Genomic DNA, 23,273 nt, shown 5'->3' on the forward strand with positions numbered 1-23,273 from the left:
TAACTTAACGTGGACCTAATATGGAATTATATTTTAGTTTCGATTAAAATCTATTAATGGGCCTAGACATGTCTGATTTGACCTATTTCAAATGCTATAAATTTCTGAGACTGTAAGGAGTCAAACAGTGTTATCTATTGCTTATTTCAACTTTTCAGAAGATATTAAAATATGATATGAATCATATCAAGTCCACGTTAGAGCTAGTATGAATCATATAAGACCCACATTGATATTTTTTGGCCTGTTATTCCATTAACATTTTAACACCTCCCAAGAAGCCGAAATAAGTAATAGATAGTATCGTTTGACTCCTTGCGGCCTTAGAAATTCACAGGATCTAAAATGAGTTCAATCAGACTTGTTTTAGTCCATTAGTGGATTTCGAATAAAATCCACTAATAAACTTAGATATGTTTGATTGGACCCATTTCAGGTCATGTGAATTCATGAGGCTTCAAGAAGTCAAACATTGCTTATTTAAACTTCTCGAAAGGTGCTAAAATATTAATGGAAGAATCGGTTAAAAAATTCTGATGTGAACCTGATATAAATCATATCAGGCTTACGTTAGGACTGATATGAACTTATATCAGAACCATATTGGGCCTGATATAAACTTATATCATATCCACGTTAAATCTAAAATGAAATTATATCATACCCACGTTGAATGTATATAATTTCATATCAAGCTGACCTTTAAACTTTGGTTCTTTTAATTCCAATTTAATTTATCTTATCCACTGTTTTAGGGAATCATATTCACTTCATTAGATTATTTAATTTGGCTAAAACATAAAAAAAAAATATTTTTCTCTTTCACATAGGTAAAAAGATAATATACAATATTAAAAATATTTTTTAAAAAAAATTATAATACATTAATATATTTTTTTGAATTTAATTAAAGTTTTGAATGCGCAAAAAATTTGAAAACTAAAAAGAAAATTTAATTTAATTGTTGATTAAGTTAAAATATGAGTAATGTGATATTTTCATTTTCTAAACGTATAGGTCTCATATGATTTTCATATTAAATCCACATTATATATGAGTTGAGATCCTCTATCCCCAAAATGATGTGTCCCCATGTCCCCTCGCCGATCGGACGGGTTAAATCATATCTCAAAGATGCAGTGCACATCACGAGACCATCATAATCGTCCGATTGACGAGGAGACATGGGGACACATTATTTTAGGGACAGATGATCTCAACTCATTATATATGTATACACGTAAAAGAAAAAAAACAGAGGAGAAGAGAGAGAAAAATAACAGAGGTTGAATACATAAAAGAGAGAAAAGCAAAAAAGAAAAAAATTAACTAAAAAAAATAAAAAACAGAATTATTAAAAAGATAGAACGAAAAAAAGCATACTTTAGAAATACTCAAATAGTATTATGCGCCTTTAATCGATTCAAAACCGACATATGGTGCGCTTTTATAAATTTCTGTTTTATCACAGAACAAGCCATCTTTGTCACATGACAAGACATGGGAACGGGACGGGACGCGATCCCTATCATCTCGATAGACGACGCTCCACCACCCGTCTGGTAAGCCGCCTGTTATGTATGCCCCACAGGCTACCACTAGAAGCCACGTCTCGCCCGCGCAGACCCGGGGCGGCGACCTCAAGTGGAATTCCCAATATTAGAATGGGTCGATTTGGAGGGGATATCTTGTACGAATAAGATAATTCACAATGTTTAAGCAGGAGGTTAAACAATAACATACAATATTTTTAAAATGATTTAAGAACAAGTTCAAACAATTACCATATAACTTCGAATGCGATATGTTGACAAGGTCATCACAATCGACAATATACTCCAGTTGGAAAATAGCCACCTAATCCGAAATGCAACGCAGAAAAATACAGTTAACATAAATAACACAGAGATTAATGTCAGAAAACAAGGAATTGAATCAGGTAAACACCAGATTACGATAAGATTTACATGGAATGTTTGACATAAAACTTAAAGAAATATTGACCTTATAAGACAAATTCCTCCCATTCTGAACGATTTGCAACTTTTTCATAGCAGATGACATGGTGGGACCCCATTGATAACATTTGCAACATTTTCATAGCAGCAAATAAACGACTTTTGAAGCTAAGCAACTATGAGCTCTGAAAGAAAAAATAGTTCACAAGTTTACAAAAGTTGTTAGTTGATTCATTCATTATATTTTCACCATTCTATCACAATACACCCTTATTGATTGACATTGCAATTTAAATAGTGCCGAAAATAAAGCTTCTCCTCCGTGTACCTAAGTCGGACAAGAGGCAGCTTGTTCTTTATCTTATGATCCGTGTAAATAAGTGAATTCCATTGGGAAATGGTTATCGAAATGCATTAATCAAATCTCGTAATTCCATGTGCTTTCGGCAATCAATTTTGGAGTTTTTTGTTGCTCTGCTAAGTTGACGATTGCGCATATCTGTAAGAGGAGCAATGGTTACAAAAATAGCATTTAACTGCATATCTGAAACAAAACTAAGAATCTTACAATTGCAAAACCAGTGTTATTAAATGTGCATAGGAGACCCGTAATTGGAGGTTCCCAGTTTACAGGGAGACTAATGAAACTATAGTAGTTTATTTTGATAAAATGGATATCCAAATTGCTTCTCCATAATGATCTCAGAGCACTTATGGGTGGTAGTGGGTTTGCCATAGCTCAAGGGAATATAAACGCAAAGCTTAATTGTCTTTATGCAAATACTTTATACAGAAAATTGAAGCTAATTAGACAAGAAAACAACAAGATGGAAAACAAAATCAACTTTAATGATGTAACCAATGAACCGCCCCTAAATAGATGAGACATATTCATTTACTCTTTTCTATTCCACTGATTTAATGTATCCTTTTTGAATTTTTGTGCAACTTCAGAGCTCTTTTGACATGAATGCCACCTGTACCATTAACAATAGTCTACCCTTTGGTCCTAATTATACGACTAATCCTCAGATTCTCACATCTTGTCTGTAACAGTTCGTCCTACCAATTCAGCCTAAAAGACTGGCCCACACGAGATCAGCTAATCTGGTAAGATCCCAAATAAATATCTAGCCTCTAGGGTGATCCAGTAATGGTGATCAAGGAGTGCCTTTTCAATATTATTAGTAACAATAAATTTACCTTGAAATGCACTCAATGGAGCCATTACATGTTCAACTATGGGAGAAAGAATTCGGAATATTGCAAGCATTTATCTTTGATTCATAGAAACCAGAACAGCTCTAAGTCCATCTAAGCTGAAGCCAATAATCAGCATACAAGGACATATGAAATTTCCTTTCTCCATTTTGGATGATTTCCGGAGCATGTTGAGCTTATGTTAGCCAGGCATAAGAGTCAACACAAATGGCCTACACTTTAGATTATTCATTTCCTAGCTTGGAAGTCCACAAAATTTTCTAGAATATCATATGAATAACAACCCAGTTCATAGATGTCTTAGATAGCCGCTCAATTAAGCGCAAAGATGATAATATCCCATGAACTTTCTCGAATTCAACCAGAAGTTTGAAATCAAGGAAAATTTCTAGTCTTCTTTGCATTCAGCTTCAACAAGGCTATTCAGACAATAAATGTGAATTTTACAAACAACAACAAGAAATTGTGCAACATAAGTCTGAACATTTTGAAAGTTCAAGGAAATTTCATGGTGTTAGGCATACTAAGAGAATGACAGCTTAGAGTAAAATCAAAATGCATCAGGTGAACTTTTATTAATATGATTATGCATCAAAGAGGCATGGTGGTTGGGTCTTGAGACTGTGAACTTAGCAGAGGTACATTCCCTAACTCACTTCAACAGTTTTCATGATCTGAATCATGTTAAAGATAATTCTTATTTCACATCAAGCTGTAAGTTGAAAGGATACTTTCAAGAAAAATGATACTGTGGTTTTTTCTCCAGAAAACTTCACATTTATTTCAAGAGCCTTGTCTCCTTTTAAATACAAATTACATACTACTATTTAAGGAATTGAAATCACATAATATATATTAATCAATTACAGCTATTATCAAATCATCCTAATTATACAATATCAAATCAAATCTGTAATAATCAAATCTGTGCAATAAATATGCAACAAATCTCTAATAATCTGCCTAGATTTCCCTCTCAATCTAGCGGTAGATGCTTTCCAACCCAAGGACCGTGTTCATCTCACTTAGATTAGGTATGAACAAGGCATTGGTCAGGATGTTCTTGATGCTTTGATGGAATGTAGTTGAGAGTGATTGACTTATCTTCAATTTTCTCGCGATGAAATGTCGATTAATCTCCACATGTTTAGTATGATCGCTGATCCTATCCGAGCGCTGAGTCGACGGACGCTGGGGACGTGGCACGCTCCGCTGTCTCCGACTGGTGGTGTAGATCTCCGGCGAACCTGCAAAGAAGCCGAGCCGGGAAGGGTTTCCCGGCGACGACCCTCCGACTCTCAAGTCAGGCAACGAGAAATGAGAGAGGCAGCGTAACTGTGGCTACAGTGAGGATTGCGCATACCTTCGTCGACGTCTGAGAGTCCTTATATAGGACCCCGGGAAGGCGCGGGCACGCTTCTTGATGCGTGCACGCTTCCCCAAACATACCTTAACGAGCCCATGTCAGAAAAGTACCCCTGACGCCATTCCGCAATCGTTCGAGCATATCCCGGATGTGACGGTGGAAGCTTTCGCCGTATGATCCTGTGTACGGCTCGGCCGTCAACTCTGCTGCTTGTCGGCGGCAGATGTCTCGAGGATGATGTTATCCCTTGTCTCCTTTGTCCTCTTGCGCCTCTTGTCTGTTCCCGGGCCGAGCGGTTCGACCGCTCGGCAGGCATATCACTTCTGCCTCGGTTGTAGGTATCGGTCCGACCGGGAGGACTCCCGGTCGTATGCTCGGATGAGATTGCTCCTGCCTGCCTTTGTTGCCTTGTGCCCCGGCCGAACGGACATCCCGCTCGGCCCTGAAACCTTTTTACCTTGAGCATCGGAAACTCGACCCCTAGTCGGGTTGTCTTTCATTCGGCTCGGGGGATTCCCGGCCGGTCGGTCCTCCTAGTCCGGTCGGTCGGGTCTCAAGGTTGAATCTCTTGACCTTTGACCTCCACGTGTCGTTGACCTTCCGCCAACGAGGGTCCTCCGTCCTTACCACCGGATCAATCACGATGGACAAGATTCTTGGCAATTGCGATAGTTGACTGGAGATTTGAGTAGGGTCTGATGTCTCAACTTTGAAATCGTTTAGTTGCCACTTTAGCTGTATCCCCTCATGAATACCTAAGACTAGTGCTCTAAACTCAGCTTCTGCACTACTTCTAGTGACCACAGTTTGCTTCTCGCTTCGCCATGTTAATAGGTTTTCCCAGATGAAAGAGCAATATCCTGATATAGACCTTCTATCATTTGGAGACCATGCCCAATCAACGTCAGTATATACTTCTAAAGATCTACTACCTGATTTGCTGAACATAAGACCTTTCCCTAAATCTTTCTTTAGGTATCTCAATATACGATTCACTACCTCCATGTGATCCATAGATGGATTAATTAGAAACTGACTCACTCGACTCACTGGAAAACTTATGTCCGGACGTGTATAAGTTAGGTAGATTAGCTTACCTACTAATCGTTGGTATTGTCCCTTGTCAGCTGCTAATTCATCGGTTTTAGGCATAAGCCTAATATTGGGATCCATGGGAGTTTCAGCCGGCTTGCACCCACTCATACAAGTATCACACAACAAATCAAGTACTTATTTGTGTTGGGAAACAAATATGCCTTTGTTACTTCGTGTCATTTTCATTCCCAAAAAATACTTTAAACGCTCCAAGTTTTTGATCTCGAATTCTTTGGACATGAAAGACTTGAGTCTTCTAATTTTGTCAACTTCTTGATTGGACGATGTCATTAAAATAGAGTATCCATTATTTTTAAGACTTTTGTAAATCTATCAAACCATGCTCTTGGACTGTTTCAGCCCATACAATGCCTTTCTAAGTTTGCATATTTTCCTTTTGTATCGCTCGTCTCAAAGTTGATATAATGGTCACTCAAGGTTGGTAGCAATGGACAATAGAGCACGAACTATGTTGAATTTAGCCATTGGCGCAAAGGTCTCCTAATAATCAATTTCATATAGTTGAGTATATCCTTTCACCAATAGGTGTGCTTTGTACTAGTCTATGCTCCCATTTGCATCAAGTTAAATGAGAACAAAAACTTACACCCCACAATTTTCTTAGCTTTGTTATCACCCACGTGCAATTCTTTTCTAGTGCATTATATTCCTCGAGAGTTGCCTTCTTCAATTCAGGAATATTAAGAGCTTCATCCACAGAGTTAGATACTGATGCTTAAAGCGGTCACAACTGCATGAAATGATGGTGATAGCTTTATGTATGAAATGCAACTGTGAAGACTGAAGAGGGTGTTGAGTGCACGATCTACACCTTTTCTGTGTGCAATTGGTAGATTTAATGTAAAATCTGACGGTGGACTAGAATTTGTTGTCTCTTGTTATGATTCAGGTTCAACTTGGCTTGGGGAATTCTCTTGGCAGTATTGATGTTTCCTTCTTTCATACGCCGAGTAGGAGAATAAGGAGGGTGACTATCATGATTTGGAGATGGTGGATCACCATATTTTGAGGAAGGCAGAACAAAAGACTCAAATGATGATGAACAAACAATGTTGTCCAAAAGGGATGTCCACTCCCAATACTGCAATTCACAAGTATTGTTCTCCCCTTGAATTGTAGTATTAGAGTAGTAAGGGATAGTCTCAAAGAATGTAACATCCATAGTGTTGTAAAACTTTTTGGTGACTAGTGAATAACATTTGTATCCTTTTTGGTTAGAAGAGTAACCAAGAAAGATACATTTACGAGCCCGAGCATCAAACTTCCCTCGGTACTAAGAGTGAATATGCACAAAAGCGATACAGCCGAAGAGTTTGAGGAGAGTCGGAGATAAGGCGAGACTGGGGAAATAATTTTTGAAATGTCTGCAATGGAGTGCGGTGTTTAAAACCTCCAGAGATCAGGCAATTTATGAGTGGTATGTAGTAGTGAGGATTGCTTCTCCCCAAAAAGTGGTTGAGGCATTAGCTTGAAATAGTAGGGATTGAGCCACCTCAAGAATGTGGTGATTTTTCCGTTCAACCACACCATTTTGTTGCGGTGTGTCAACACGAGCTTTGTTGGACAATTTCATGAGATTTGAAATATAAGCCAAGATCAGAATTGAAAAACTCTTTGGCATTGTCGGTCTTGAGTATTTGAATATCACTTTTGAATTGGTTTTTAACCATGACATGGAAGTTTTGGAAGATGTGCTTGCTTCTGATTTGTCTTTCATTAGGAATGTCTAACATAATCTAGTGTGATCATCAATCAATAGTAGGAACCACCTTGAGCATGTGAGACTTAGGGTACGAAATGGTCCCTAAATGTCACCATAGATGAGAGAAAAAGGATGTGTAGGCTTATATTGTTGGGAGAGTGAATGTTTTGAGTATGTTTTGCAATTTGACAAACATTGCACTTAAACAAACTCGGATTTTTATTAATAAAGAGTGAAGAAAATAAGTACCTTAAATATGAAAAATTGAGATGACCAAGTCGAAAGTGCCACATCATAATCACTTTCTGTATTGGATTGACTACTATCACCGGAACTCAACTGACATTTGTGACTAACTAAATGACTTGAAGATAGATAGGCATTAAAGAAGTAAAGGCCTTCACAAAACTCAACACTGTTAATCGTTTTCCCGGTGCTCAAGTCCTGAAACATCCAAGAGTTAGAAAGGAATTTAATCTCACAATTGAGATCTTTATTTAATTTACTAACATGCGCAAGATTACAATCAAGGTCAAGAACAAATAGCACAGAATGTAGAGTTAGTATGCTTGAGAGATGAACAATTCCTATCCCAATTACTTTAGCACGTCTCATATGCAATACACACTGATTGGGGTTCGTCACATAGTGAAAACGTGGAGAAAAGTGAACTATCACCTGTCATGTGCTCTAAAATGCCAGAATCCACAATCCAAGGGAAGTGGGTAGATGTGTGCATTGTTGATGGAGGAATATGTTTGCCTTCTAAATGAGTTGTTGGAGAATATCAAGTTGTTCTTAGAGAAAGGAACCAAGTTGTCACACTATGTCGTGCGTGTGACTACACCATTTCCCTTTGCTTCGCGATCCTAGGAGGGCTTCCAATATGTCGATTTCCCATGCCGCTTCCAACACATGTCCTTGGTGTGTCCTTACTTTCAAGGGTAGTCACACCATAGGTGTCCCTTCTTTTGGTCGATTGTCATTTGTTTTGTCAACGGGATTCCGAGCAGCTAGAACACTTGCTTCAGTTGACTTGAGGGCTGAATTTTAGAGTTTTGTAGTTCCAACATTACCCGCATACGACTTTCTTTCCTTCGGACTTCTGAAAATGCCACCCGAAGACTTGGCAGTGGTTTTGTCCCGAGGATTCTGCCCCTTCCTGTATCCTGAGACTGATCAAGTCCTATCAGAAACTTAAACACTCTCTTGGTCTTCACAAATCTCTTGAAATACGTGTGGTCTTCAGAACACTTCTAATTATGGGTTTCAAAGAGATCCACCTATTGCCAATAGCAATTAAGAGTTGTAAAATAGATAGTTACTGAATGATTACCTCGCCTGAAGTCTTGGAGAGAACTTTCAACATGAAATAATTCGGCAATGTTGTCTTAGTTGGAGAAAGTATCACGAATTGCCTCTCATATATCTTGGGCAATCGTGAACAATAGAAAATTTTCACCAATTTCTACATTCATATAGTTGATTAGCCATGACATAGCAAGTTTGTTTTTGGCCCTGCAAACTCGATACTCCAAACTGCCTATTTCTAGTTCTGGACTACCCATAAGATAATCAATCTTTCTTCATCCGCTGAATGAACATTATTACTGATTGTGACCAATGAAGATAATTGTAGTCATTCAATTTGTGAATGGTAATTGAAATAAGATAGTTTATGATTGAATTCGGAAGTGTGGCATCATGGGATGATTTGGAGCAGAGTTGACTATGGAAGAGTTCGCCAGCATCATGGGGTGATTTGGAGTAGAGTTGACAGTGGAAGAGTTCGCCGACATCTACTCGAAGTCCGACATGATTGGCTATAGCCTCAGTAAGTAGACAGAGTGGAAGAGATGTTCTAATCGAAAGTTGTCGCCCTCGAAGATCAGAATCCCCGATGGTTTATGAAGACTAAAACCCTAGAGCGGCCGGGCAGCAAAAGGAAACTTCGCTCTAATACCATATGGTTTTCCTCAAAAAAAAAAAAACTTCACATTTATTTCAATAATCTTGCCTCCTTTTATATACAAATTACATACCCCTATTTAAGGAATTGAAATCACATAATATCTCCTAATCAATTACAAATATTATCAAATCAAATCTTCCTAATTATACAATATCAAATCAAATATGCAACAAATCTGTATTCTGACGAACCTTTAAGTAATATCTCAGTATTTGAACGCAGCTTCTAGTTCTACTCCAGATAATTTGCAGAAATAGTCTAGCATTGTCGCCGGACTATGACTTGGGTTTATTGTTCTAATCATGGGGAATGTGCAGGAAAATGAAATAAAGAAATTTTTCGGATGTAACTAATAGCAAATTTTGGAAGGAAAAAATCTCACCCAACTTTAAATTTAAACAAAGCATCATAGTTATCTGGAGTTATGCACTTTGTATTTTGAGAAACAAATAACATATCCAAGAAAAAAAGTAAGTTGATAATTTGAGCCAGTGTTTAGTTGTGAGTTGATTTGCAGACCGTTATTACCGTTGAGTCTATACTAGACATATCTCCTTTCACAAAACCCGGGGACGGATTTTAAGGGGCACCGTAATCATCTTTTACTACAATAGGTATCAGGGTGACCAAACGATCAAGTAATGACCAAATCTAACTCCTACGTCGTAACTACATAACTAGAGATATTAAATTGATTTGCTATGCAAAAAATAGTATAGGTGGAGGATTTGGAAAGGACTCCGACTCTCAGAGTATGGGTTACCTTGAAGGAGCCACTGTCCTTGGGATCCCTGCACCACTCGAGGTCAAGATTATTAGTGGAGGTATGGTATGTGGCCTTGAGCGAGTCTCCCTCCTCGAACTTCCTGGTGACGGCGAAGTCCCAAGTGTTCTTAGACACATCATAGCAGGGCTCTAGCACCGTCCTGCCCAATTCCCCGTGCGCGTACACGTACTTAACCTTACAGGCGCTCGGCTCACCAAAGGTATAGCTCACGTTAACCTTGTCGGAGGGATTGAAGGCAACGGACCCGTCTAGAGTCGTCCGATTACTCCCCTGGGCGTGGATGTAGGTCAAATTCACCGTCTTGTCCATCAAACGGACGGAATTCATGAATTGGAATCGCACATCCTAAAGCGAGATAAACATAAAAGAGTCAATCGATGAATCCATTAAGGCAAGCGATGGGAGAAGAAGAAGAAGGGAGAAGAGGCAGACGTTGGCAGGCAGGTGGTAGTCAAGTATGAAGGCGCCGGGCTTCTCGACGGAGAGTGCGAGGCCGTTGAGGGAGGGGCCACGGATGAAGGTGGCGTCGGTCATGGATGCCTTGATGCGGACATCGCCAGCATTGACTGCAAGAGTGGAGACAGCGGTGGCGCCCTTGTTAGCCTCGTACCGGCCCTTCAACGTCGTCTTCATCTTCCCCGCCCTCTCTCTCTCTCTCCCCTCAAAGTGATTGAAGGACAGATGGGATTTGGCAGGAGTGGCGGCGGCTACAGACGATGCCTTGCGTCTTCGCCGGGAGATGAAAAGATAAGCTAAAAGGGAGGGCAAGCGCTGGCGTTCGACTTTGAGAACTGAACCGGAAAGTAAACGGTCCGAGTCATCACGAGGAAATTGAACGAACCGGCAATTTACAACCCAACTAGAAATATCAAATATATTGTTTAATTTAATTCGAATGACTTGATTGGTCATGCTCATCGATTAATCCTTGATTAATTTTATATAATTAAACAACAAAAAATGACAGCACACAAGTTCAGTCTGTGACTAACGGATTGAAGAACTTAAAACTATTATCATAGTCTGGTACAAATAGAATCTGACCTGAAAATAAACAGGTTATTTCACCAACACAGCCAGATACTACAATTTGACTGCCACTCGTGACAATTTAAAAGTCAGAATCTACTTATTAAATAGTAAGACTTGTAACTCTGCAGCAGGAAGCTCTTCCGAGTCTTGAGGGGTTCTTTAGGGAGAAAGAAACCCTAATCATCACAATGATATGATTTTTAAATGGAATTGTGAACCACCAATTCTGACATGTAAGCCAGTTTATGGAAGAAATCATAATCTGGTATCAAGTTCATGCAGCTACAGCTACTGCTTCTTCCAATGCAACAACTCCCGGAAGCTCTTTTCCTTCCAAAAGCTCCAAGCTAGCTCCTCCACCAGTTGATATGTGGCTCATTGCATCAGCTACTCCAACTTTCTCGACAGCAGCAACAGAATCTCCGCCTCCGATGATTGTTGTCGCCCCTTTTCCACTGAGCTCTGCTAACTTTTTTGCAATGGCCTGCCAAGTTTCAAAGAATAAAAGATTTGCTTTCCGGTGCCATAATGAATCACACAGAAAACTCAATGAACTTACTTACAAAGTTACAATTGAGAATCTCCATCGGTACGACTAATATATATTAATGAGAAGAGAAATTATCCTTACCTCGGTTCCAACAGCAAACTTGTCGAACTCAAACACTCCCATTGGACCATTCCAGATAATGGTCTTGGTTGTATCCAGTGCATCACTAAATGTTTTAACTGAATCTGGGCCAATATCCAATCCCATCCAACCATCAGGAATTCCAGATGCTGGCACGACCTGAACAAAAATTAGTTGCCTTTGATCGCCACTTTGTTTTTGGCATTGATAATATATGCATACAAAAACTATAAGTCTATACAAGGATAGAGACGACAAGATATGTGATCCACAATAGTTTTCCCAAGCAACTAGTACAAGATTAGCAAACCTTGCTGGCTGCATCGGGTGCAAATTTATCAGCCACAACAACATCAGTTGGCAACAAAAGAGAGACACCTTTGGCTTTGGCTTGTGCAATAAGAGTTTTTGCAAGCTCGAGTTTGTCATCCTCTACTAAAGAAGAACCCACTGAGAAGCCTTGTGCCTTGTAAAATGTGAATATCATTCCTCCACCCAAAAGGAGAACATCACATTTCTCTAATAGTGATTCAATCACTCCAATTTTAGATGACACCTTTGAACCACCTACGATGGCTGCAAAAGGTCTCTTGGGGCTTGAAACAGCACCTACAAGATAATCAAGTTCCTGCAAATAGATGGAATGAACAATTTAAGCAAAGTGAACATAAAACAGGAAGCAAAATAAGGGACCATTTCAGGTTTACAAATAAAGAGGCATATATCTTCAAATTTTTTTTTGGCACGGTTCAAAATGTGTCAATATTATTTTGCAAAACCTCAAATATACAGACGCATAATGACAGACCTATAAGTTCTTTTCAATGTTTATACCTACCTTTTGCAGTAGAAAACCAGAGACAGAGGGCTTTAAGAACTTGGTGACACCCTCGGTTGATGCATGTGCTCTATGTGCTGTTCCAAATGCATCATTTACATAGAGATCCGCTAGTGCTGCGAGCTTCTTTGCAAATTCAGGGTCATTTTTCTCTTCTTCTTTATAGAATCTTACATTTTCAAGAAGTAGAACACCACCTTCAGGAAGTTCATCGACCAATTTCTCAACTTCTGGACCAATGCAATCGTCAGCTTTCTCAACCTATTCATGCAAAGAAAGCATAGTTTGAAATAAGAAATGCCCACTGGTAGAACTGTGTGCTTGCAATATACCATACAAGATACAGCACGATCAAACCTTGATTCCGAGAAGTTCAGAAAGCCTAGGCACAATAGGGGCCAAGCTGAATTTCGGTGTAACACCCTTTGGACGTCCCTGATTATCCAAATAAATAATATATAAGTACAGTGGCAATAACTCTAAAACATATACAACTTAATTAGTAACCATATGACAAAGTGTAAACATTATCTATTATAGCATGTAACAAAGCAGAACTCACTTTTTTATAATGCAAAAGGACAATAATAACTAGAGTAAATGACATTATAATAATCCTTGCAGAGGCAACTTGAAATTGCAGTTCATTGTAGTATTCTGATAATTCAATCAAACATCAAGGAAGCCAGAAAGTCATCACTTTATAGTCAGGATTTTTCCATATCCACAGAGATCAACTCAAGAATTGCTAGCAAAAAATTCTGCAAAAGCAAATATTGGAATCCAAGATGGAATTGTATAAATTGTTGTACATCTACTTTTATGACAAAGATCATATAACTTGCAAAAGGTTCGTTTTAAGATGGATTTGATGTAGAATAAAATTCCAAAATGTTTTGAAATAGTAAAAGAGAGAACTAAAGAGCATTATAATTTAGTCTTCCAGTACCATGAGATTACAGAGGCGGAAAACATCATGGCTGATGCGACATCATAAAGTCCACTAAAATAACAAACTTAGGATTAGCAATTTTGTTAGAAAATGGTAGAATTATAAGAACAAGAAACTAATAAAACTCCCTTGCCAGTCCAGCATGGAATAATTGCCATTATAGTTGAATTAACAGCATATTCGGAACCAATTTTTATCGAAAAGAATCACAATGCAGTTGAAAAAGACTTCCTCACTTCTAACTCTTGTGTTTGAATTTAAATGAGAAAATCAGAATTGAAATTCCTTTTCTTAGTTCTTACGTCTGGAATTGTTGATTAAGGATATGCTTGGCATTATATTGTAAATTTTTGTAGTCTCGGAAATTCTTGAGAACTTTCAAATGTAAATGCATAGATTTCTAACAGAATTTATTCGATAACAAAGTTATAATTTTCTTTTGCCAACAAAGACAGGAATCTGCTACAATATTAGACAGAATTCAGATACCATAAACCTTGATGGTTCCAAACAATTTGTAAAAGAAATAAACAGCAAATATCGAGTTGACAGCATGTGCATTGCAGATCCCGTTAGCTAAAAGAATAACATCTAAGAACGTCTATGATTATGCAAACGGGTATTGTCGCCATGATATGTGATAGAAACCCGAGTTGCAAAATAGTTCGACCAAGGAAAGACGCTTACCAGATGGCTGGAAAGGATGACCTTGGCCCCGTTGCTGATCAAATGCTTGATGGTCGGCACAGCCGCCCGGATCCTAGTATCATCTGTGATGTTACGGTCCTCATCTAGGGGCACATTCAGATCCGCTCGGACGAACACCTTCTTCCCCTTGAGGTCAGCCGCGGTGAGGTCACCAACGCTCTTCTTTGCCATCGACACCACACCGCGCGTCCCTCTTCCGCTCTTCCCAGCCACCGCCTGGATCCTGTCGGCGACGTGGGCGGTCAGCAAACGATCATCCGTGGCGCAGGCGAAGCCCAGCCGTCGGAGCGAGGGTCGGAGAGAAACCGAAGCGGAGGCAAAGGCAGAGGCAGCGGCCACACGCCGGCGTGATGAGGAGGTCGGGAGGAGGGAGAGGGCGGCGGCGGCAGTGGAAGTCATGGGTGGCGAGCGCTGATCAAGAAATTAAAGACGGAGAGGGGAAGCGGGGAAAGGAGAGAGGGTTAAAGAAAAAACAAAGGAGTTGGGTCTGTGGAGGAGAGCGTGAGGGCGTGGATTTTGCTTATCGAGGAGGAGCGGTGGAGAGAGGATGATAGTGGTTCGATCAATGGGATGGTGGTTGATTTGGGCGGGTGGCGGATTTTGGTGGCCGTTTACGGGAAGAGATGACCAAGGGGTGGGCTTTAAAATATTGATATACTTCTGACGTTGTTCCAATTCTACCATCTGCTTAAGAAACTTTTAATTTATTTCAATTTTGAATTTGTGGGCAATTGTGTCAAATCAAGTTGGAGACCTGCCCCGCGGGGGCTTCGGTGCAATGATAAGATAGGGGACGGACTCACTAGGTAATGAGCTAGGATTTTAATCTAACTTAGGACACATTATATATATATAAGAAGTTCAAATTATAATTACCTGTGATATTGGCCGTCCATCATGATCTGCTTTCCGAATTACCTGTGATATTGGTCGTCCATCATGATCTATACTTTTTGATTTATTAAATTCTAACGAATAACGACTAATGAAAATTTTCATCAGATCAAAACGATGATCTTCGAAATTAGTCATATTATAAAAATTATATTCCTAGATTAAAAAAAAATTGGACATTTGAAAAATAAATAAATAAATAAAATTAGAGCAAGGGTGCAATGGAAAGACACTTCAATGATAAATAGGAGCATCACGAATCTTGTCATGAAAGCATTTGCCTAAAGTGGGATTATAGACAGTAAATGCTTGACACTAAGTGCATTGCATAAATGCCTTTTTTTTTTCTTTTTTTTTTATTGTTAGACCTTATATCTTCCCATATTAGATCCACATTGGACCTGATATGGGAAGATATTAGATCCAACATGGACTTGATATGAAGAGACATTGGGCTTAACAGGCTCACATTGGGCCTCATATCAGACCCAATAATAAAAAAAGGAAAAAAAAAGAGGATTTAGGTTTTTCAAAACTTCTGGTCTACTATTAGGAATGTCGAAAATAATAATGAAGAGTATATTTGGACTCTTTGCAATTTTAGAGAATCCATAGGACCTAAAATAACTGCAATCTGAGATTTCTAAGTCGATCAATGGATTTCAATCAAAACTTATTGATGAATCTAGAGAGCTCCGATTGCATCCATTTCAGTTCTTGTGTATTTTTTATGTTACAAGGATTTCAAATATGCTATCTATTATTTATTTCAACTTCTAAAAGATGTTAGAATATAATAAAAAAGAATCAACAAAATAATTCTCATACGTTGAGCCTGATATGAATCATATCAAGCCCACGCATGAGGATTTTTGTCAATTCATCATTATTACAATTTTACACCTCCGTATAAGTTGAAATAAATAATGGATCATTCTCTGTTAATTTATGGGGTTGAAAAAAATTCAAATATGTTATTTATTGATTATTTTGATTTCTCCAAATGTATTCTAATGTTATCCAAAAATCAACTGAATTCTAAACGTTGCAGGTCTGATTTATATATCAGACCTATGTTATGCATGCACGCGTGGAAAAAAAGATAGAAAAGAGAAGAGCGGAGAGGAAAAATTAGATTGGTTGCATGCATAGGAGAAAATAAATAGAAGAGAGAGTGAGAAACAACAATAAAAAAAAAAGTCAAATTTGTCAGAAAGATAAAATAGGAAATACACTTAAAAAGGTACATTTTTTGATAAAATACTAAATTAGTGTACGTATTTTGATAAATTGAGATCTTTACATGCGCCCTTTGATAAATTAATATAAAAATTATATTCCTAGATTACGAAAAAATTAAGCTGGATATCTAAAAAATAAATAAATAAAATTAGAGCACGGGCATAACGGTAAGACACTTCAATGACAAATAGGAGGATCATGATTTGAATCTTGTCCCGAAAACATTTGCCTAAAGTGGGATTATGGACGATAATTGCTTGACATCAGAGTGCATTACGTAAGTATTTTATGAATTTATTCTAATAATCGATGAAAAATTTGTATAGAGCTGATTATTTAATCCTAGGATTAATCAGTTCAAACAAGTTGAATATCTAAAATAAAAAATAATTAAAAAATAATAATGAAGCGTAAGACACGTATTGATGACGGTAAGTTTCATGCGTCTTTATCTGATGATCCTGGTCGTGCAAATCTTCTATTGCATTGGACGTGGTCAACGGAAAGACACGATGGCCCTCCCAAGATTTGCAAATTCCTAAACCTAATAGTTAGTAGCTTCATTTGACCATCTTAACTCTGAGAGATTGCAAATAATTCCCATTGCTAGCTCTTCAAGTATGTTAATTATGATACTTCTATGTTGCCTCAGCATTTGCTGGTACTTTCTCAACTAATTAAATGGGAAGAACCAAAGGGAGCCAAAGGTAGATCAATGAAGTTCGAATGATTGAAGTTTATTGTTGATGTGCGCAGTTTGCAACGTGTTTCATAGCTATCATTAACTTCCAACTGTTGGTTAGACTTCACTAATATGTCTTAAAGTATATGCTAGTTTTCTCAAGTGCAACTTGGCTTGTTATAGTAGTTCCTTTCGAAAGAGAATTAAACTGAACCTGTGACAATTCTGTTATGTTTTGACATTAAAAAAACAAGAAGCAATCCATAAGTCTCCAGAGTCCTGTCCTTTAACCATGCAGATTAACCTCTGAAGATATATTTCTAGAAAAGTTCATTGGTCAATTGTAATGCTTCTCACCAGTACCAAACGTCAAACATTACAGTGCAAGATAAAGTTGATTGTGCAAAACACTTTTTTCATAGTTACTGGGGAACCTTATTTTTCAGTGGGCAATTTTGAATTTGTATCAAAACTAATTTTGATGAATACCACACGATAAATCCACCACTCCTGTCTCTCTGTTTAAACACTTTACTAATACATTTATTGGTTCAAATAATTTAGTCTGAGAATTTGAGAAAATTCTTTGAGGACTTTGGATGAACAAAAGTCATCAAATGTTTGAGAAAATTTATTCCGCCAAGTTTTCTGTGAGCTTCTTGAATTGTGTTATCTCTAATTATTTGCGTGGTAACTTCACAATCCTGATTCTTGATTTGCTAGATTTGAATTCCCATGTTTTATATTCGAGCTAAATTACCTGGAGCTGGAAAGCACCAAAACAAAAGCAAGTGCATAAGATGAAGGTTATTCAGCAGATATTCAGGGAAACAAAGCAAAAAAAAAAGGAAAACATTTACATGCCAACCAATTTGAAATTCACATTCTACTTTCTTTTTTTCAACCTTTCTTAAGCCACAAATTCACAAGATTGGTGGCATTTCGCTGCCTTGACACCAAACCTTCAAGCAAGTTACACAAGCACAAACTTAAACAGAAGAAAAGAACTACAAATTGCCACATGAGCAAGGAAAGCAATTGCTTGCTGGTTATTAAATATTCTTTTTCCCCAATGGCATGATCTGTAAGGAAGGTGGGTTGGATGATGACTCTAGGAATAATTGAGGTTGTAGTGATCAGATCACATGGCAACACAGACATTGCTGTCAACTCACATGCCATGCTCCCTCAGCACATGCAATTATGCAATCTCCTTCCCTAGCATTCCTATCATTGGATTTGAGAAAAAGAAAGAAAGAACACCTCAATCACACTCTTGACAACCATGTTACACAAGTGGTCACAGCTCACTAGATTCCTCTATTACAAATAAGCAGAGGGTACTAATCACACTTAGCTAATCAATTTACAATGTGATAGTTAGAGTGGAAGCATGGTGGTCGTTGCATTGGTGGTGATGCTGGTGGTGGTTGTCAGGGAGGAGCAATGAAGGTGGCGGGGGCATGAGACTAGGTGGTCGTTTGTCAGACCGGCAGCCTGCATGAAGGAATGGATCACGGTCGGACCAACGAACCGGAACCCCCGGCGTACCATGTCTTTGCTAATGGACTCTGATTTGGATGTCTTAACTGGGATTTTCCTGCATGACCTGTAGTTAGGTGAGAGGGGCTTGTGGTTGATGAATCCCCACAAATAATTGTCCAGAGATGCGAACTCTCTTCTGACCTGTCCAACCAGCCACATGTGCTGTCTGATTAGAAAATTCAAATTGAAGAGAAGCTGAACTTTAACAAATAAAAATCCCTAGGCAATAACTTTTATGAACCCAACACGGATAGAATTTACACGTATAACAATCTGTCATAGACGTTTTTAACCAAAATCTTCTACAAAGAAACACACAATGGTGAAGGGAATTTTAGTGGCGTCTACCAATTCATGCCATGGATATCAATTATAGAAACAATCATTTGTTAAAATAGGCAGCCTAGAGTACTTAACAGAGTGATTATAACTTTTCAGAGATTTTGCTGCAAAATTGTAAGAACAAAAACAGTACAACAACAACTTTAAACCTTTTGTTATATTCACCAAGTTTCTATATAGTAAATCTAGTAAATTGGCAACACTGATTATGATACTTTTTTTCCTCATTAGTGATTTTCAGAGGGAATTAAGAGGCTTCTTTTGTGTTTGATTAGGATTGTTTTGGTAATTACTAGACAAAACATGGATAAGTGTCATTTCAGAGAACAAGTTGTTTGGCTGATGTAGAATTTTATATTATGAAAACATGCAAAATAAAAAACAATGCAGAAGAGTACAAAATTAGCATTGCAGTTATTCGAGTACCTCAAGAATTCTCTTGCCGTTGCCGACTATTTCTCTAACCTTTCCTATATCTAACCCACAAGCTGCACAAACTGAAGCCATTTGCCTCTCAGTGAACTTGGCCACCAACTCTGCGTCGAAATCTGCAAAAGCAGCCCTGCAAAACCAGTAGGGCGTGTCAGCAAACTTGAACCTTAATTTATTTTACAGATTCTACATTCAGAAAATTGTGTTTTGCTCACCTGAATTCCTCCCTTTTCTTCAATATAGTTGTCCAATCCAACCCAACTTGAACTCCTGCCAGTACTAGTAGTTCAAATAGCATCCTGTGAAAAACAAGCGAGCAACTTTCTTTAGTTTAGTCTATGCACAAACAGAGAGATAAAGAAAGGAGAGAAGTAAGCTTACTTGTCATCATGGAGGGGCACTCCCCACTCCTCGTCATGGTATGCAACGTACACAGGATCTAAAACGCAGAGCAAGAAATTATTTACAATTTAAAAGATCTCGCGTAAGCGAAATGAAGAAAAAGTCAGTTTGACACCAGAATTTGATGTGATGAAACTGCATCTCTTCTCCTCTTGACTGTTGGCATCATTGGGCATGGAAGAATCAACAGGAACCACCTTTCCGTCAAGTTTCGCCGGCGTGCGCCCGTAGTGCGCAATCCGCATCTTGCGCTGCGCTTGAGCGAGCACGGCGTGCTCCCTCTGAGCCGCGGCGATGCTACCGGGCGCCCTGTCAAAACCAAGCAAGGACATCGATTCCGGCGACACAACGAATTCGCCGGCTCCAACGGAGCTCATCGACCGCTTTATCACCGGACGCGTTAACTTGGTGAGCGGAAGCTTCGCAACCGCAAGCTTATCGCCGCTCGTACTCAACCCGTTCGACTCACTGCCTCGCGGAGGTGCAGCCTTGGGCTTCTTCGGCTTGGGGGACACCGGAGGCGAGAGCTTAGTGGGAGTCGCAGCAGCAATGTGATCCGCATCAGGCCGAGCTGCATTTTTGGTGAAGGAGGAGGGCAAAGAGAGGGACTTCAGAAAGGTCTTCTTCAGCGGCCGAGCAGCCTCCAGCGGGGCGATGCGGTTGGAGGGCGGCTGCAGGACCGGACGGCCTTCGATCTCCGCCACCTGCCTTGCGAGGGCAGACTTGATCTTGGAATTGCACATGTCGGTGGAGGGATTGTGAGGTGAAGAAAAGGAGGCTAATCGATCCAGATATCGCAGTTGGGATGGGAAGGATGGAGGAGGGAAGGTTGTTTATTTATAAGGAAGGAAGGAAGGAAGGAAGGAAGGGGAGGGGAGGAGGAAAAGGAAGGCGGGGACAGATAACTAGTTAGATGGAGGAGGAAAGGAATGAAACATGGAGCGAAGGGATAAGGAAGAAGGGGGCCTGCGCCCTGCGGTCTGCCACTGCCCAGGACAGGCCACTTTAGGTGGGAGCTGGGGATGTCTCGCACAAAATTGCTGCTTTGTAGTTTTTTTTTTTTTTTTTTTTTTTTTTGTAATACAGTATGCACCTTTTCGGATAAATCAAGCAGCATCAAATAACCAACATCAACATTCTTAGGCCAGTTTTTAAATTTTTGTTAAGGAAAAATTATTCAATAAATTAGGAAATTAATTCAGTTGAATTATATTTTTTTATCATTTAGTTGAAAAAAATGGTAAGTTAATTGATCCACCTATTTCGGCACCACAGTGCCTTTACTTATGGGATTATAGACGCTTAAATATTAATTTAGATGCTTCACGTGGACTAACGCATTGTTAGTTTAACGTGTTAAACCGATAGAGTGCAAAGTGCCTTCACTTGTGGAATTATATACGATTAAATATTAATTTTGAAGCTTCTTGTGGACTAACGTATTGTTAGCTTAATGTCTTAAACCGATAGAATGCAAAGTCCATTCACCAACTTTAAGCATCTGTTATAGCGGAATTGCTTATGGGTTCGGTGTACAATATAACTAGCAGTTAAATAGTATAACACGTATTAGTAAGCATGTGATAATAATATATTATAAATTCTGCAATGTGGAATAACAAACATATAATTTGAAATTATAGTTCTATGCTTGAAATTTACTATTATTTTGTAGGGTTGGGGAAATAGCTGAATCGGGGGATGGGATGTTGTAATCATGGGGGACTCGGAGTCGACGGTTCTAGGGCTGCGAGCAGATGTAGGGTTAGCAGTGAAGGCATTTTATTTATTCATGCCCACCAGGAACAGGAGGTGCAGCCGTGCAGGCTGGGAAAGTGGCAGTGAAAAAACCAAGATTAGCAGGAAGTGCATGCTCGTGTGTCCATTGCAGTGAAACTACATCCCAATATTAAGTTTAAAACTTTTTTTAAAATAAAAAAGTCTTTTGACACGCGAGTTTTTTGCCACATAGTTTCATAATTTTTTTTTTCTTGATTGAGATATTCTATCTCGATGCCACCACTGAAAAGGTTCTAGAAATTCTCCTTCAGTTCATAACAATGAACATGAATTTGGATCATGCATGCAAATTCATCTCCCTAATCAAAACTTGTGTTCTTTTCGACACATGTCATGTGGCAGTCTGCGTGTCATAATCACTATCCAAATGGCCGAGGATGATCTAACAAACAATTGATTTTCGAAGAGAATGCACAGTGACATAGTGTTGGAGCTCACATGCCATGTCTTTTGGTGGAAGTTGGCACAAGGATGGATGTATTTGGAAGTAAACGAAGGAGCTGATGTCGATGGCAGGTACATGTTGAGTCTTTTCTAATCTTTTTGGAAGCATTGATTAGGCTATCACTGCTCCACCAACAATTTGCAGTTTGCAGCTAAGTGAGAATTGACAAATATCCATAATGCATCAAATGAAAGTAAAGTGCAGACTGACAGAAATTTCTAAGAATCAGTCTGTAAGTATTTAGAGAAGTTGATGATTCTCATTCTCTCTCTCACACACACACATCTTTGTTACCTCTTTATTTAGAGCAACAAAGTTTGTTTATAAGATAAATAATAGCAAAGTACATGTGAATTAGTAATTTTCCACAAGGACTAGTTTGTTCATTTGGTGCATTTCCTATACGAGTTTCATGAAACTTCTTTGCAAACACAGCCACAGATATGTCATCAGTTCAACTACAAAGGAGTCTTGGAAGACAAACAAGAGAATGCACCAATATAGCAATATAATACTGTATTTTTTTAAATTGAAACTAGATATCCAATTTACACCGATTAATCATAACTAATCTAGCCCCATGCAAATTTTCCATTGGCCATCAAAGTAAATCAAGAAGCACTTGCAACAGACGGTCTATCAACCTAACATTTTTAGGTCAACGACTCATTATAAAAAAATTCATTCGTTAATTCGCCAAAATTGAAACTTGATCCTTATTGCCTCGGGGGCATAGTCTGCATTGATCCTTATTGCCTCGGGGGCATAGTCTGCATTTTCCAACTATATGTGATAGGGGACAAATATTGAGATATTGATGGGTTCATCCACCTCTGTGTTTGGTCTCCTACTCTAATAGCAAAAAACCTAAGGGACCCTGGCTTGATAATTGTGTGCTGGGGAGAAATGTTAACATGGAAGGGACAATTAATTCTTTGTAGTACACAGTTGTCATAAATGATACTAAGCAAGGCAGAGCTGCTATGGTCTCAATAGTATCATGCAGACAATGTATTCCAATCAATGTAAGCTCTAGATTTAATGTTTCTGACCAAAGTATGCAAGTAGCTGCACAGTTGTCCCCAAAGAAATACTAGTGTTAATCTTTACATACTATTTGCCAATCTGCGAGTTATATCATATCATAGCCTATGCCTTGATTGTGTTCCGCAACACAGTTTATCACTATTGGCAGAAAGAAACCAG

The 23,273-nt window shown here is 38.7% G+C and overlaps 3 protein-coding genes across 6 annotated transcripts; all 3 read right to left on the bottom strand.

Moving 5' to 3' along the window:
* Positions 1-1,434: 1,434 nt before the first annotated feature.
* On the bottom strand, positions 1,435-10,908 carry LOC122015831 (outer envelope pore protein 24B, chloroplastic-like). 4 transcript variants are annotated; one of them, XM_042572890.1, is made up of 6 exons: positions 10,555-10,899; positions 10,099-10,467; positions 2,287-2,457; positions 2,005-2,143; positions 1,785-1,857; positions 1,437-1,687 (listed from the first exon to the last, which is right to left on the bottom strand). In XM_042572890.1, the coding sequence occupies exons 1-3, from the start codon at positions 10,753-10,755 to the stop codon at positions 2,377-2,379; spliced, it is 651 nt and encodes a 216-aa protein (XP_042428824.1). In that variant the 5' UTR covers positions 10,756-10,899; the 3' UTR covers positions 1,437-1,687; positions 1,785-1,857; positions 2,005-2,143; positions 2,287-2,376. The 4 variants fall into 4 exon arrangements, with proteins under 4 accessions (XP_042428823.1, XP_042428824.1, XP_042428821.1 ...); XM_042572889.1 differs by having other exon boundaries at positions 1,435-1,687; positions 2,005-2,457; XM_042572887.1 differs by lacking the exons at positions 1,437-1,687; positions 1,785-1,857; positions 2,005-2,143; positions 2,287-2,457 and adding an exon at positions 4,939-7,807 and having other exon boundaries at positions 10,555-10,908.
* Positions 10,909-11,102: 194 nt separating this feature from the next.
* LOC122015882 (phosphoglycerate kinase, chloroplastic-like) lies at positions 11,103-14,872 on the bottom strand. The gene is made up of 6 exons (XM_042572962.1): positions 14,263-14,872; positions 12,981-13,058; positions 12,624-12,884; positions 12,096-12,413; positions 11,786-11,944; positions 11,103-11,638 (listed from the first exon to the last, which is right to left on the bottom strand). The coding sequence occupies exons 1-6, from the start codon at positions 14,680-14,682 to the stop codon at positions 11,429-11,431; spliced, it is 1,446 nt and encodes a 481-aa protein (XP_042428896.1). The 5' UTR covers positions 14,683-14,872; the 3' UTR covers positions 11,103-11,428.
* Positions 14,873-18,354: 3,482 nt separating this feature from the next.
* Positions 18,355-20,826, bottom strand: LOC122016653. Its single transcript, XM_042574026.1, has 5 exons — positions 19,938-20,826; positions 19,802-19,859; positions 19,636-19,719; positions 19,415-19,550; positions 18,355-18,787 (listed from the first exon to the last, which is right to left on the bottom strand). Exons 1-5 carry the CDS (start codon positions 20,563-20,565, stop codon positions 18,482-18,484), a joined length of 1,212 nt encoding a protein of 403 aa, XP_042429960.1. The 5' UTR covers positions 20,566-20,826; the 3' UTR covers positions 18,355-18,481.
* Between the last annotated feature and the right edge of the window lie 2,447 nt (positions 20,827-23,273).

This window comes from Zingiber officinale, chromosome 8B (genome assembly GCF_018446385.1).
Source record: "Zingiber officinale cultivar Zhangliang chromosome 8B, Zo_v1.1, whole genome shotgun sequence".
NCBI lineage: Eukaryota > Viridiplantae > Streptophyta > Magnoliopsida > Zingiberales > Zingiberaceae > Zingiber > Zingiber officinale.

Excerpts from the sequence above, each read along its gene's own strand:
- LOC122015882 (XM_042572962.1), bottom strand. The coding sequence starts at position 14,682 with ATGACTTCCACTGCCGCCGCCGCCCTCTCCCTCCTCCCGACCTCCTCA. Across the intron at positions 12,885-12,980 it reads CTGAACTTCTCGGAATCAAG|GTTGAGAAAGCTGACGATTG; the intron begins GTTTGATCGTGC and ends TTGCATGAATAG. Across the intron at positions 11,945-12,095 it reads CACCCGATGCAGCCAGCAAG|GTCGTGCCAGCATCTGGAAT; the intron begins GTTTGCTAATCT and ends ATTTTTGTTCAG.
- LOC122016653 (XM_042574026.1), bottom strand. The coding sequence starts at position 20,565 with ATGTGCAATTCCAAGATCAAGTCTGCCCTCGCAAGGCAGGTGGCGGAG. Across the intron at positions 19,860-19,937 it reads TTTCATCACATCAAATTCTG|ATCCTGTGTACGTTGCATAC; the intron begins GTGTCAAACTGA and ends TCTGCGTTTTAG. Across the intron at positions 18,788-19,414 it reads ACGGCAAGAGAATTCTTGAG|GTCAGAAGAGAGTTCGCATC; the intron begins GTACTCGAATAA and ends CTGGTTGGACAG.
- LOC122015831 (XM_042572887.1), bottom strand. The coding sequence starts at position 10,755 with ATGAAGACGACGTTGAAGGGCCGGTACGAGGCTAACAAGGGCGCCACC. Across the intron at positions 10,468-10,554 it reads ACTACCACCTGCCTGCCAAC|GATGTGCGATTCCAATTCAT; the intron begins GTCTGCCTCTTC and ends ATCTCGCTTTAG. Across the intron at positions 7,808-10,098 it reads AGGACAGTGGCTCCTTCAAG|GACTTGAGCACCGGGAAAAC; the intron begins GTAACCCATACT and ends TGGATGTTTCAG.